The 14,952-nt window shown below is 42.6% G+C and overlaps 1 protein-coding gene across 1 annotated transcript in view; it reads left to right on the top strand.

Annotated features, from left to right (window-relative positions):
• The window catches only part of man1b1a (mannosidase, alpha, class 1B, member 1a), a 31,386-nt gene extending 24,284 nt beyond the window's left edge, over window positions 1-7,102 (top strand). Inside the window, exons 11-14 of the mRNA XM_008298993.1 lie at window positions 132-252; window positions 431-625; window positions 4,355-4,486; window positions 5,993-7,102. Of these exons, the coding sequence (XP_008297215.1) occupies window positions 132-252; window positions 431-625; window positions 4,355-4,486; window positions 5,993-6,202 (658 nt within the window). The 3' untranslated portion in view covers window positions 6,203-7,102. The remainder of the gene's footprint in view (window positions 1-131; window positions 253-430; window positions 626-4,354; window positions 4,487-5,992) is intronic.
• The last annotated feature ends 7,850 nt before the right edge of the window (window positions 7,103-14,952 follow it).

Below are 14,952 nucleotides of genomic sequence, written 5' to 3'. Positions count from 1 at the left end.
TCTAATGTGCCTCAAAGCTTTATTATTTTTTTGTATGGTGATATCATGTTAACCAGAACTCTTCTAACTCCTACAGACTGATTCTCACTGATTTTTGACACTAATGTGTCCTCTTCATGTGTTTTGTCCAGTTTGTTGCAGGACTACCTTCAGGCCATAGAGGGAGTGAAAAAACACCTTCTGAGAAAGACGGGGCCCAACATGTTGACCTTTGTTGGAGAGTTGTCCAACAACCGCTTCAACGCTAAGATGGTACTGAGTGTAGAAACACTGTCAAGTCATTTACAGACAATGATTATCTCGTTCAATCAATCAGCCTCTTTGCTTTTGTCAGATCTGTAGTTGTACAAACTCCTGTGCCGTCTGTCCAATCAGCTCCAGCTCTCATCACGGCTTTTTCCTTGTGACTGTGCCTTTTTTTTTCCCTCAGGATCACCTGGTGTGTTTCCTGCCAGGGACTCTGGCTCTGGGGGCCCACAACGGCCTCCCGGGAGACCACATGGATCTGGCTGTGCAGCTGATGGAGACCTGCCACCAGATGTACGTTCAGATGGAGACCGGACTGAGCCCCGAGATCGCACACTTCAGCCTGCAGTCCACCGACGGGCGAGATGTCATCGTCAAGGTGAGGCTAAGAGCACAAAGATGTTACTGGGTTGTCCTCTAACTTTAGTTCTTGTGTTTATTTATGTTGTGGTACTTTTACTGTAAAGGTTTGTTCCTACATTCTCTACAAAGCACCTTAACTAAGACACGGCCGTGCTAGAGACTTGGTTTACGCGTGAGATAAAGGTAATGTCACGTTCTAAAATAACTCCAAGGTCACTCACAGTGGAGCTGGAGGCCAAAGCAATCAAATTTCTACCTTCAGGAAGGTTACGGCGTTGGTTTAAACTGTTTCCCGAAGGTGTTCATTAATTTTGAGCACTGCGGTTTGTGGTGCCGTTGAGTTGTACCGCATCACACTGAAAGCTGTTTTCAAAATACTTCCTTATTATACAGATGTATGTGCATGTAAACATGCTCAGTTAAAGTTTGTCTAAAAATGCTCAAACACTTCATTCAAAATTTGGCTAAAGTTGAGTTTTCTAAAGGCCTAAACAAACCAACAGATAAACACAGTGATGAATGTACCACTGGACAGCAATCATGGAAGTTATTGTGTCTTATTCAAATCTCTTTTTCTTTTGTGAATTCAAATTGATGTGCCTTTGGAAGTCTTTCTTTCACTATTGAAAACACAATCTGCAATTTTTAAACCGGTGAACAGGAAGAGCTGGTACCTGCCGAGAAAACGTGTAAAAAAAGAAAAACATGAAGTGAAGTTTTAATCAGCTGCTCTCCATTTGTTGGGAGAGTTGTGACCATCGGCCTCCTCGGGGCTCGTTTTTCATTAACAGCTCCAGGTTTATCGACACGTCCAATGTTTTTGCTCTTCATTAACCTTAAATATTATTATGAAGCACTTTTAACATATTTTCGTATTCTGGGATTAAAGACTAAGGAAACAAATGTTAGGTCCTGAGGGCTTTTTTTATTCCTTATGAGTAATTTAGAGTGAACCAACCACTGCTAAATACTCACCTGGTCGTGTTTATTTAACAGATTTCTAATTTAAAAATTCTTTTTTTAAATCTCTCTGGTCCATGTAGATAAAACTAATGCAGCTTTTCAACTCTGTTTTCTTTTTATAGCACCAAATCATAACAAATGCTCACTCAGGGGACTTTAACATCGTAAGGTCAAGACCTTGCATTATTACAGAGAGAAACAATTCCCCCTTGAGCAGACGGTCGGGGAGGAAAAACTCCCTTTTTAGCAGGAAAAACTGAAAACACAAGCAGACTCAGGGGCGGCGACTAACTGCCTCGAAGCAGACGGCGTGAAAGAAAAGATGAGCCCTGAAAAACAACAAACAATGAGCGCTAAGCAGGTTGTTTTTGGCCGGTAAGCGTGGATCAGAAACATGCAGCTCTGCAGTTGGAGATACACGCTGAAAGGCAGAAAGAGGACGGAGAGGACGAAGCTCAGGCTACAGGGGAGAGAACACATAGAGTTAATGATGTGCAGTAGAGGTATATAAATTCATAGTGTTGAAAGAGAGGAGAGGAACGGTGCTCTGTACATCCTGAGAAGTCCTATAGCAGCTTAACTAGGGATGGTTCAGGGTTATATGGGCAGCTCTAAGTATAAACCTTATCAAAAAGTTATTCATTTATTCAGTCATGCTTTATTTACATCTCGAGGAATCATTGAAAACATGCCCTCATTTACAAAGATATACATTCAACAGAATAAGAATTTATTTTTATGACCCTTTACAGCAGCTCAAAGGGTGACCAAAGTGCTTCACGGTGAAAAACAAAAGAAAAATAACTTGACAGAAGCAGTGATCATTGGTTTAAATTGATCAACAGGTAGAGCTGCACCAAGCTTCCATGTTTGCTGCAAAGAGTGAGTACAGCAGAAAAGCTCAAAGCAGTTTTAGGGATTTTGGTGTTGGTATGCGAAACTTCAAGCTTTTGCCCGAACGACTGGAATAATGATTTTGGTGCCGACTTATCAAGGAAGTTATGCATTGCAGCATCTTGCCATTCAGTGCCTTCATAAATAAACAGAAGCTAATGTATCTGGACTCACTGCTGAGGACGGCCGGCCAACTTTTTGGTACAATAGGCAGTGATGAGTGGAACAGTTGTCACAGGTAATGAATGTGAGAGCTGAGTGGTGAACTGGATCCAGGCTTTCAGAGTGGAGGTGGAGGCATTTCTGCAGATGACGTCAACGTCGTGTAGGACAGACAAGAAGACGGCTTTAGTTATTTTCTACACCAGACAAGTGGCTCTGTTTCTGTTCTGCAGTAGCTTACAGATTAGTGTATCAATATAAGATTTAAATGTGAGTTTCTGATCCAAATAGATGCTTAAATAATTATATTCCAATACTCTCTCAGTGCTCTGCCCAACCTGATCTTCATAATTTATAAACCAAATCCTAAGAATAAGTAGGATGTCTGCCTCCTGAACCCAAACTGAGAGCTGCAGCTGAAGGTTCTGCATCCCATTCTGCTTTTGAAAACTCCTATAATAAGCCTGCAGTCTGAGAGCGACGTGCTCTATTGGGATAATGTGGTGCTGTGATGTCTATGAGATACGATGGAGGCTGGTCATCAAGGGTTTTGTATGTGAGCAGAAGGATTTTAAATTCTATTCTGGATTTTACGGGGAGAAACTAACAAGAAGGAAATAACATCATTCTCTGCGGTTCATGTCGGCACTCTCTGCAGAATTCTGCATTAACTTTTCAACAAGGTATTGGGACACCCTGATAATAAGGAAACGCAGGAGTCCAACCCAGAAGTAACGAATGCAGCGAGCAGCTTTTCAGCATCACTGAGAGACGGGATGTTCCCGAATCTGACGAAGGAGAGAGACGGCTTGTCCTAAAGACATGGTTTATGAGAGCTAAAGGGCATACCACGGTCTAAAATACCTCCAAGGTGACTCGCAGTCAAGCTGGAGGCCAAAGCAATCAAATCGCTACCTTCAGGAAGGTTGCGGCGTTGGTTTAAACTGTTCCTCGAAGGTGTTCATTAATTTTGAGGGGCTGTGGTTTGTGGTGCTGTTGAATTATACTGCATCACACTGAGAGCTGTTGTCCAGGACTGATCCCAGCTTTATTATACAGAGAGAATAAAGAAAAGGCTTCGTTTGAGAGTGTAAATTCCCTGGCTGTGTCTGTTTGTGTTTGTTTTTAAAAGATATAAAAGATAATACTTGCTCCCAACTCAGGCATCAGACTATCGCCGATTGATTGGAGTTTTCAGAACCACTCAATCGTTCAGTCGTTTATTGTTTTATTTACTTAAATCCATTCTTCACTGATCAGTGGAGCGGCAGAAGCCTTCAAAGTGAACCCAAGACTTTTCGAGGTGCAGTCAAAGGAACATTTTTTGTGTTTTAAAGTTTCCAGAGTCGCATCTCGCCCCGGGAGGTTTTTCAAAATGTCACTGTTTCTTGATTCTTCATGCTCGGAGCCATCACTAATCTCAGCAAAACGCTCTCAGTTTTGTTTCCTCCTCTTTTTTTGTTTTGCTTTTATCTCCTTTCTCCGAAGGCAGCATTGAGAATTTGAGCGCCGCTGAGTCCACCATGTATCAGTCATACACAGAAATTTCAATTTGTCTGTATTTAATCTTGAACGTGGCTCCTGCTCATTGATAAGAACTCTTGAAAGTGGCATTTTTTCAATTTCTGCGAGGCCGCCCGGCGAAATTAACAGTCTGATCTTTATCTGATGCTTTTTTTTTCCTCCCCTCATAATATTTATTGACGACGTCTCCCGTGTCCTCCAGCCTGCAGACAGACACAACCTGCTGAGACCAGAAACGGTGGAAAGTCTGTTCTACATGTACAGATTCACCAAGGACACCAAGTACAGAGACTGGGGATGGGACATTCTGCAGAGCTTCAATAAATACACAAAGGTACGGAGCACACCTCACCACAAAGGTTAATTACTTGTATTAACAGCTTAATTACCTCTAGGAGACTTATATATCTTGGCTTCTGGTTGTCGTCAGTCGTATGTGCTATAATTGTGCAATACGCAAAACAATGTGAACAGATTACTGGGGGTAAGGAGTTTAGAAGGTAATAAAGGAAACTACACCCAAAGCCCTATTTGCACAGCGTTACCTGGGGATGTCGTGTAATTGAGAAACTACCCCCCTCATGTCACTGCTTCGTACAGCGCATTCACACAGCATAAGGGAAGTCATTATCCACGGATCCGCTATTAATAAGCAGCCACATAATAACTGTTGAGAAAGACAGCAAAATGTTCCCCACCCCCTGCTGCCGTGCACGTCGTCCGTCTAATCATCCTTGGAGATTTCGCTCCTCGGATTTATTTGAGGTTTCTGCGAATGGGTCTCGGTGCTCCGTAGCGACACGAGCCGCCCTCAATTTGCACCCAAAAGGCTTCCAAGTTTTCATTTGGAACTGCCAGTGCAGCCTCTATAATTCACAAGAGGGAGCAGGCAGCAGGAGGGAGTGGGGGAAAACAAAAAAGAAACTGCTAAAAAAAACGTCCCAGATCACAGACACCAACTCCCAGAAGACTCATTCTGAGTGGCAGGTGATTTGCTGTGGAATTTTTAATTAGCAAACTACAGCTATGGCAAATTTGCATTAGATTAAGATTACAAGTGACCTCCTTTGTTCTTACAAATGACCAGAATTCATCTAGAAGTGCCAATGCAGCCTCAATAATTCACAAGCGGGAAATAGGCAACGAAAAAGGCTCCAAATCACAGATTCCAACTTCCACACGGCTAATTCTGAGTAGCAGCTGATTTGCAGTGTATTTTTTTACTTCACAAATTACAGGTATTGCAAATTCGAACAAGATTAGCATCCAGAGGTCTCTGTGTAATACTAGTCTTGTGCAATTAGGGCTAGTCATTCAGTTGATTTGTTTGTTGTTGCAGGGGCAGCTCACAATTCAAAAGAAATTAGCTCGCAGCTAATTTGCATCTGTTGTTCCGTGGGCAGGAACAGAACAAAAAAGAAGAACCACAGAGCAACTAAATACACTTCATAAAACAGCACAGAGAGTGAAGGTTCATCAGTGTGAGGTGAAAGATACAGTCAGTTAAAATGGTAAATACAAGGTAATCAGTGGTGCTGACTGATCTGGAGGCTGGTTTTAAACACTGCGACGCCTCCTGAGTCTGCAATGTTTCCACTTTTTCACTGCTTTAACTGAAAAAAACAGATTGAGCTGTGTTTCTGGACTGCGATAACCTCCAGTAGACGCTCTGGTCCCACCTGCTCTGCCGCTGAGAGATTAAGAATCATTTTAAACAGCAGGCATGCATCAGAGTAAAGTAGAAAACTGTCTAAAAGTTTTTGGGGAGAAGCTTAACTTACATCCTGATGGATTCGTCTGCTCTATAGTGGGTTTATTAACTCCGCCTCGACTCCTGCAGGTCCCCGACGGCGGCTACACGTCCATCAACAACGTCCGCGACCCCGCCAACCCCGGGCCTCGGGACAAGATGGAGAGCTTCTTCCTGGGCGAGACGCTCAAGTACTTGTACCTGCTCTTCTCCGACGACGTGGAGCTGCTCAGTCTGGACAAGTACATCTTCAACACGGAGGCCCATCCTCTGCCCATATGGCCGTCCCCGCCCAAGTGAAGTCGCTGTACAGGAGGCGTCTGTAAAGAATCGGGACCACAGAGTCGGGTGCGTCTGAAAGCAACCGTCCAGGCTCATGAAGCAGATCTGTGCTGTCCACCTGTGCTTTGATATGTGAAGGAGTTTTGTTGTAATTTTTGTTTGTTTGTTTTTCTTTATTTTTCCTAAGGAAAAGGTTCGTGACAGAGCTGGTCTCTCATGTAAAATTTTTTAAAGAATCAGATGAGGCGAGCTGGCACACTTAATAACCGGGTGAATGGGATGCTTTGTGTCTGTTTGAATCCTAATTTTTCCTACATTATCTGTCTGCGAAGGAACAAATTCATTGCGTTAAATCACTGATGTTTGAAGGTGCAATAGGCGGTGATGAGAGTAAAAGGAGTCTATCAGCTGCATTTATATTGAACAGATTTTATTTGTCTTACATTGGCGCTTTCTCACATAGAAAAAAAAAAAGAGGCAAAAATCCCTCAGGACCTCTGTTTCTTCTATAACTGCATCCGAAGGGTTTTTAGCAGATTCAGTGCAGCACCAAGGGACCAGATCAGTGCCTCACGTAAATGTGAATTATTCCTAATGCCCGACATGCATGTCTTTTATAGAATAAAGACGTCAAGTAAAGCACTAGGACGTCTATGGCTAGCTGTAATGATTTAAAACCATATTGGTGGTATAATTAATGAAGGCCTGCTCTGCTGTTTGTGTCCAGCTTCCAGGTGTGGAGTTTATCAGACTTCCATCCTCTTGCACTTTTAGGCCACCAGATTAAAGCAACAATAGTTCTATTGATCATTGTTACCAAAATGGAACAAACTAATATATTGCGCTTTGTGCGGCATCGATTTTGGAGCTTTAGATTCTTTAGGATCCTGAAAAATAAAAAAAGTTAAATAAGGTAAAGCTTCTGGTCTATCCATACCTCTTTCTGTTTTTTAAGGTGAACCTGGCTGTGATGTGATTTATGTGTTTAGTAGAAGAGTTGTCGCGGTTCTTTAGATCACATCTACACTGATTAGCCACAACTTTAAAAGCATCTTCTACCATTGTGTTGGTCCAACTGCTGTGAATCACCAAAGAACAGATGAGGGACGTCTAGTGGCTTGCTTTGGGTTGCAAAATGGAGATTTTGTAGATAAAACCTAATCCAACACAACCTGAAGTTTGATTAGATTTGCATCTGGAAGGTTTTGAGGCTGAATCATAGACTGTATAAAAGATGGATGTAGCTACCATGACGTCACCCGTTGGTTTCTGCACTGAGAAAATGAAGCCAGAGTTTTGCTACTTCCTGGTTGACATCTTGGATTTTTGGAGCCAGTGACGCAAAAATCGTGGGAGGGGGGCGGAGCCATAGGAGCAGCGATTGGTCAGACGGATTGAGAGGCGGGCCCTCTCTGCCCCGCCTACATTTACTGCCTTCTGCTCGCTTCGTCTGTATGGTCGCTGCTGACTGTCAATCAAGCCAGCCACGCCCCTTGCCCCGCAAAATGTTGACTATTTTTTAAAAATTCAGTATTGATTTATTTCCAGATTGGCCACCTGATCTCTGGATTTGACTATGAAAACTCAAAGAAAAAAATCCTGAGCTGTAGGAATGCAGTATTTCATGATCTGTGATCACTTTTTTCCAATTCCAGTCTATGGGAGCCAGGGCTTTTTGGAGCCAGCAGCTAGTGGATGTAGTGATATTGCAGGTTTTTGACACTTCCGGGTTGGCTTCATTTTTCAGGGCCGGTTGCTACGTCCATCTTTTATACAGTCTATGGGTTGAATCAGCGTATTGAGCTCTTGGTCGTGTTCCTCGAGCTGTTCCTGAGCAGGGTTTGCTGCCATCATGGTTTGCTTGGTCTGCAGCAGTGTCTGGAATCATGATGGATGTCAGTGGAACATCCACGTGGACACCAATAACCCAAGGTTTCCCTCCATAGTACCGCACTACAGTGAGTGTTGGCTGTCTGTAGTTTTAATGTTGTGGCCGATCGGTGTAGAGCTGAAGAAAGAATGAGAAGGATTTTCAGCTACACAGATAATGACCTCTTGTTTCAGTGATGAATGTGAACATTTTCCCTTCGATTGTATTATTTTGCATTTTCGTTGAGAAGCAGCATTTCTCAGTCGGGGTATTTACATGCTCTATAGTTCCTGGTTTCGATTACATTCACACTTGTTTTGTATTATGTGAAGGAAAATGAATGAAGGCTGCAGTGCAGTCCTGAATTAGCGGTTGCTGTGAAGTCAGATCAAAACAATCGTTTCATGTGTCAGGAACAATATACGGTACCGGCCTCAGTGTAAGACCATATTTTTTCTGGAAATTAAGGTTTGAAAAAGTGGGAATCATGTTATATTTAAGGTCTGTTGCGTGTTCACAACATCAGATCCTGTTTTTGTATGGAGGCTGTGTAGCACACCGTCTAGTGCAGAGTGTGTTGAATTATGGACTGTCTGTGGCCTTAATGTTACCAGTCTCGCAAGTGTTTTCAGTTCTTTCATAGACGAATAGAAGCCGTAAGGTGAAGTATACGCACCCTACATTACCGCGGCGGCGCCTCACTAGGAACCTGCATACAACACCATAATGGACGCACAGGGAGTCACTGCTTGGTCTTTTTTTAAAATCAGGAAACGTGTCCAGTGCTGCTCTGTGCTGTTATCTGCTGCTCCAGAGGGAAACTTTGGTAAACTTTGGTAGAAAAGTCAAAGCCACAAAGCTCTGCTCCATGAAATATATTCTCCTTTTGCTAAACCTCCAGTAAATCCGCTTGTTTCCGTCGCGTTCTGAGCTCCACGTTGACCGCCGACGTCTGGTGAGCCGCCCAGTTCTACTTTTATGGATCCACTTTTTACACAATCATGCATTCAGGATTTTTATATTAAATGTGTTTCATCTAAATGCGATGCGGTAAATTATTGAGCTTGATTATTTAATTTGCCTGGAAAGCAATTCTGCTGGGTTCAGTAAGCGAAGTGAACTTTCATTTTGCTCAGCACTTGACTGGTGGAGGTTGGTCAGTTAGAAGAGGCACAGCTGACTGCAATCAAGCCAGAAAAGCCTGATTTCACCATCAGTGTAAATGCGTTCAGTTCTGCCTCTGCACTAATGGCCGCGGCTCCCGCAAGCGTAACACATAAATCGGCTGTCAGATGCGTTTATAGTGAGTGTTTGGGAGTCGGTGGGCCATGGGAGGGTTGTGATCTCGCAGTTTAGCCTGCAGGAGTTTGATGTGACGAAATAGAAATGAGATCATGATGACTGAAAACCAGTTTGTATCCCGACGTGTTTACAGAATTATGAAGAATTATGGCGTCGGTGGTTGAAGTGAAGTCGGAGAAAGTTTAAATGGTCCGAAACCTGTCGAGATAAACACTGTTGGGTTTATGTGTTTCCTGTATGTGAGAGAAAAGACCACCTTTGATTAATGACACCTCAGGGAAACTGAGACTGTATTTTGTCTGGAAAGAGCGTTTGGGTCCGTAGTCGTCCCATACTTGGGCCGATAGCTGCCCTGTTTCTTGAAGAAGGGGCTTTTTATCTTTTCGTTGAAGGAATTTGACGCATCGCAGTTTACCAAAACCCTGTCAGGTGTTGATGTAGAGCAGCGTGGGGCGGCTTGTTTGTCACACGTCAGACCTGGAAAGTCCGTTTTGAAAGCCTGCTGCCTCCAAAACCCCATTTTTTGTCGCACCAAATCCCGTCGAGCCGTACCGACCCACGTCACTGAATGTCCACTATGTTTGCTCTGCCGTGCCTATCTAGATGTATACTGTTGCTGTCCATGGTGGTTCTGTTTCTTAATTACTGCTGCATCAGTGGTGTTTATCTCTGAGTGAAGAGTTTAATTTAAGGCTTGTATTTTTACTGTGGATGGGTGATTGAACATCGAGGGTGTAAATATTCTTTGTTTAAATGGTTTCTACTGAATAAAACCTGTGTGTCTGCAGGTAACTGAACTTTTTCTGATCTTAATATTTCGTTCTGTCATGTCAGAAATACTGCTTGTTTTGGGGGTTTTTGTGTTATATTATTGATTGCGTTTCATTGCTAAGTTTATGGAAAATGTGACTTCATGGTGGCGCCAGAGGAACAATCATGGAGTTATCACCGAATTCAGACGGTTTCATTACAATCCATGAGACAGTTTTTGAGAGATTTCAGTCTGGACCATAGCAGTCCACTGACTGATGACAAGAAATTCAGTTTTATCTTGTGTTTAATTCCAATATTTGGCCACTTCTTCCATGTAAATCCTTCAATCCTGCATGCAGGAGTCCGATAATTGGTTGATTTTTTTCGTCCTCCCCAACGAAGGGAGAAAAACGAGTCACTCGTACGCCAACATCTGTTCTCCAACTTCCGATGTGTCATTTCCAGTATTTCATGGTTTATTAAATCTTTTTAATTCCTGCTGCCTAAGTAGTGACGAGAAATTTCCACCGGAGCAAAGACGTGCGTTTAATTCCTCTATTAACCTTGAGCGCTTAATGCGAGCAGACTTGACCGTGAATGAAGAGTTACGGCGGCGGAAGAGTCGCTGCTCGTCTCGCGTAACGTTCGCTGTGACTTTGACTATAAAGACGAGCTCAAGGTAAATCATCCACATGTTTACGAACTGAAATCTGAAAGAACATCATGAACACTTGATTGGAAGCTACTTCTACTCATCCCCAGATAACATGGATTACAGGGAAAGCTTCTGACTTCTGGATCTGAATATGGTTTGTTTATTATTCCCAATTTAATTATACCACAATTAATCCTTTCACACTTCAAGGGATAAGGCTGGCATTACTCTATATTTTTTTTTTTAATTCTCCTCAAATCCCCTGAAAACCAACAATGTGTTCGCCAGACTTGCAGAACTTTCTGACTTTTCTGTCTGTGGCGTTTAATCCCAAATCTGCTCCAAATTAATGTGTCAGATGCTTAAAAACGCTCATAAATATGCCGTAAACTGTATTTTCACATTGAAAAGGGCTCCTCAGTGATTCACCCGTACAGCTGGCTACTGCTGGTTTTGTCACACAACACAATTGCGAGGGACAGTTTCAGCGGCGGATTAATGCACATCTGATGCTCGCTGGGAGTCGACATGTCAGCCGGTGCAACAGCGTCGCTCGCTGATGTGTTTTTAATCGGTTTCTTTTTGGATTGCAAATAGAGATCCGTGGCACGGAGGCAAAAGATAAATGAGGCTTTAGGTACGCGGACACAGCTCTCACTGGATTTACCGTTTTTAAAAAATGGCATGTCTGTGGCCACATCGGGGCGTCTTATTACGACATTCTTAAAAGCGATTTTTTATGATGTTTGATCTATATTTGGTTTTATTGGTGCTGAAAAACCTTCAGTTCCTCTGTGTTCTCCAGTCAGATATGACATGCGGCTACTTTATAAATAATCTAAACCTCATTTATCTTTGGTGGAACGCCACCTTTAAGGTCACGTATTCATGATTTTTATGTTGATGACGGCGACAAAGAAGATAAAAGACCAGAAGTGACTCATTTAGCTGCACAGTAAGCTCCCCACAGAGGCTATTTAAAATCACTCTGCTTTCTCATTTCACATCCTAATTATTTTTCACGGCTGATTCTTCCACATAAAAGAATAGTGGCTTTTTTTTTTTAAAGCAAATTGGGTGGCCTGATCTCACATTTTTATAAAATTGTAGTCAAAGCGATTCTGCAGAAGTTGCTTTGCAAAATCTTGTTTGGAGCTTTTTGAAGCAAGTGGAGGGTTTAATGTACAGTATTTTGCCAGCTGATTGGTTGAAACTCCCACTTGCTGATGCTGATTATTCTGATTAATGTGATTATTACTGAATCCAAGCCATAGCAACGGTGACAGCTCTACTATTTGACCAGAGTCGTGGGCGATGAAGCGTTGGTGTTCATAGCTTCCTGCCTGCTGAGGCTTCGCTGACTGTGACCCTGCATCACCGAACACTCGGATCAATATTGTTTTTGCTGGTTCAATCGACTAATTGAGCCATGTTGGGGGGGAGAAGAAAAAAAAGACGACACACCTTGACACGGCGGTCACTTTGCTCCAGTCGATAACTCATCTGCATATTCCTGCTGATGTGTTTATTTTACTTTCTGTACTTATTCAGTTTCTGCTTATTTCCTTTTTTTAAAAAAAAAAAAAAATCTAAACAAATGAGTTTTTCCGAGCCGAGCGGTTTGTTTTTCACTGTTTGCTAAACTTCCCTCTGTTAATGTGCCATCCATCAAACCTGCATCCACTGTACAGACGACTGATTCAGCACTTTGTAACTCAACTTGTGGCTTATTGCGATGTTCACTGAAGTCCAACTTTTTTCATGCCCACAGAATTTTTCAATAAAGCTTTTCAGTGAAAGCGTCGGCCCTCTTTCTTGATCGGTATTTAATTTCACACGTCTTTTAGAAAAAGCGTGTTTCCTGTAAATGAAGCCGCGCTGGAGGCAGCTCGTATTTGTGACCTTCTGCCTCGGACTCCTCTCTCCAGTGAACTCTGTGTGTCTTTGCAGCTTCAGGCTTTCTGAAATCCTCTCCTTTGCGATGCTGCAACGATTTGTACACACAAAAATACCTTTAAAAAAACTCAGACATGGAAAACATAAAGGGTGCCTTGTGGAATCGGCTTTGATTTTGCCCAGTTGTAAAACGTAAAATCCAATATTTTCTGTGCAACTTCCAAAACCGCTGGATGTCACGTTTAGCCTCCTCTCACTTGAATTGATCTACAGAATGGCCACAAAAAACTAATCCTGGAGTCACTTTAAAACTCCAAACATTAGCATTGTTAAATACGAGGTGTGTCAGAAAAGATGCATTCCAAACTACAAACTACTAGTTTTCCCCTTCAGAACATCAACCAGCACATCTACAAGGAGATCCTGCAGCGTTTGCTTCGTTCAGTTCAGAGATGAGGCCAGAGTTGTGGCAGGACAAGTCGTGGCTGCTTCACCATGACAACCTGCTCACAATGTCCTGAGCATCCCACAGTTCCTGGCTGCGAAGAACAACCTCCCTACTCACCCCACCTGCCTCCGTGGGATTGTTTCCTCTTCCCCAAGCTCAAGGGGGTCATCAAGGGGACCCGTTTAGAAGATGTGGACGGCATCAAGATGGCTGTGACGACGGAGCTGCAGAGGATCCTGGAAGAATCTGTGCACGGCGGCGTGGCAGAGAAGGCTGGGAAAGTGTGATAGACTCCAGGAGGATTACTTCATTTGTAGCTTGGATTTGAAATATATCTTTCGTGACACCAGTCCTGAAACTTTTCTGACACACCTTGTATATTGATCACCTGTCTCTGCGTCTCTACACTTGTATCTGTTTCTGTGATCTTTCTGACAGGATCAGACCTGGAAACAAAGACTGGAGCAGAGAAGAACCCCAAAAAACAGCAGCAAAACCTCTCACCGTGAGCTGAAGATGAAACGAGTGCACATGAATTAGGTAAAAAACAAGAATAAAATACTGTCTTTTTAAATTCTTTGGATATTTAGGGCATTGACTAAACACTGAGCTGCACTTTTGTGTTTGCTCTGCAGCATGGGAGGCCACTCTAATGCGTTTATAGCTGAGTAAAGGGTCAACAGTTTCAATGGGAGGGACTCACGTGCACTAACATGCATTTAAACCTGGACCAGCTGCCAAAACAGAAAAGAGAAGCTCAGACTAGAACACACACAGAAGGAGAGTAACTTCAGCCTCTGTTACGTCGTCACACAGCAGATAACTTTGTTATATTAATGCTGTATTTATGTTCATAATCTTGCATTTTGAGCCTTTTCGTTGAGCATTTTAACTTTATGCTACCTGTTACTTAAACTCCGCTATACATCAGAGAGAAATGTCGTCCTTTTTACTCCACTGCATTTATCTGTAGATACTTTAGAGCAGATTAAGACTTTGCATTTGAATAATTGCAGTAAATTAAGCTTCCTGACATAGTAAGTGAGTAAAACCGGCTCTACCTCAGTGAGCTACAACATTTAAATGCTGCTTGTGTTTTAGTATAACATAAAAATAAAAACACTGACAAACTACATTTACACCTAAAGTATATTTTGCTGATACTATTCAAGCTTTAGGACTTTGCTTCAGTTGCACTTGTGACCAGTGTGTGTGTGATTGTCGTGGGAAGTTAAAGACATAGTCAGAGAATCTTGTGCAAACTCTTCCTCGTAGAGCCAATTCTCTTCCAGCAGCAATTTAACGCCCACGGTTCAGGGAATAACATGCTAAGTAATCACACGCTGAAACACCAACTCCAGCTGCCATCGTCTTAATTACTTGCAGATAGCTTCAGTACTGCAACACCAGGGGGCAGAAGAAACCATCCATCACTGTCTGCACTGGAAGCACTTCTTAATGATTCTAATGAATGCACGGGCTCGCGGTTGCCTGTAAATGCACCGAGCAGGACTCTACCAGGAAATGTTTTTCCATCTTTGAATAACAGAAGCGTCTGCACACGGGGAGGCAGTTACAGAGGAACGGAGATGAACACGGGAAGGAGGAGACTCATGCGTGGACAATATTAACATAACCAACATTTATGTTTCTTCTCTTCTTCTTCATTTATGCAGTTTCATCTCTTGCACCAAGTGGCTCCAGAAAAATCAAACAGTTTTTTGTGTGGTTTTAATGTTAAATTGGGCCATAAATGAATGAAAACTCACATATAAAAGATCCACTCTGACTGGGTTGTGGTGTCACGAATCAGAATGAAAACTGAAAAAGAGACTGAAAAGTGA

The sequence above is a fragment of the Stegastes partitus genome, unplaced genomic scaffold, assembly GCF_000690725.1.
Source record: "Stegastes partitus isolate 25-593 unplaced genomic scaffold, Stegastes_partitus-1.0.2 Scaffold1369, whole genome shotgun sequence".
NCBI lineage: Eukaryota > Metazoa > Chordata > Actinopteri > Pomacentridae > Stegastes > Stegastes partitus.
Note: the sequence above shows the minus strand (reverse complement) of the source record. Positions and strands in the feature narration are given on the sequence as shown.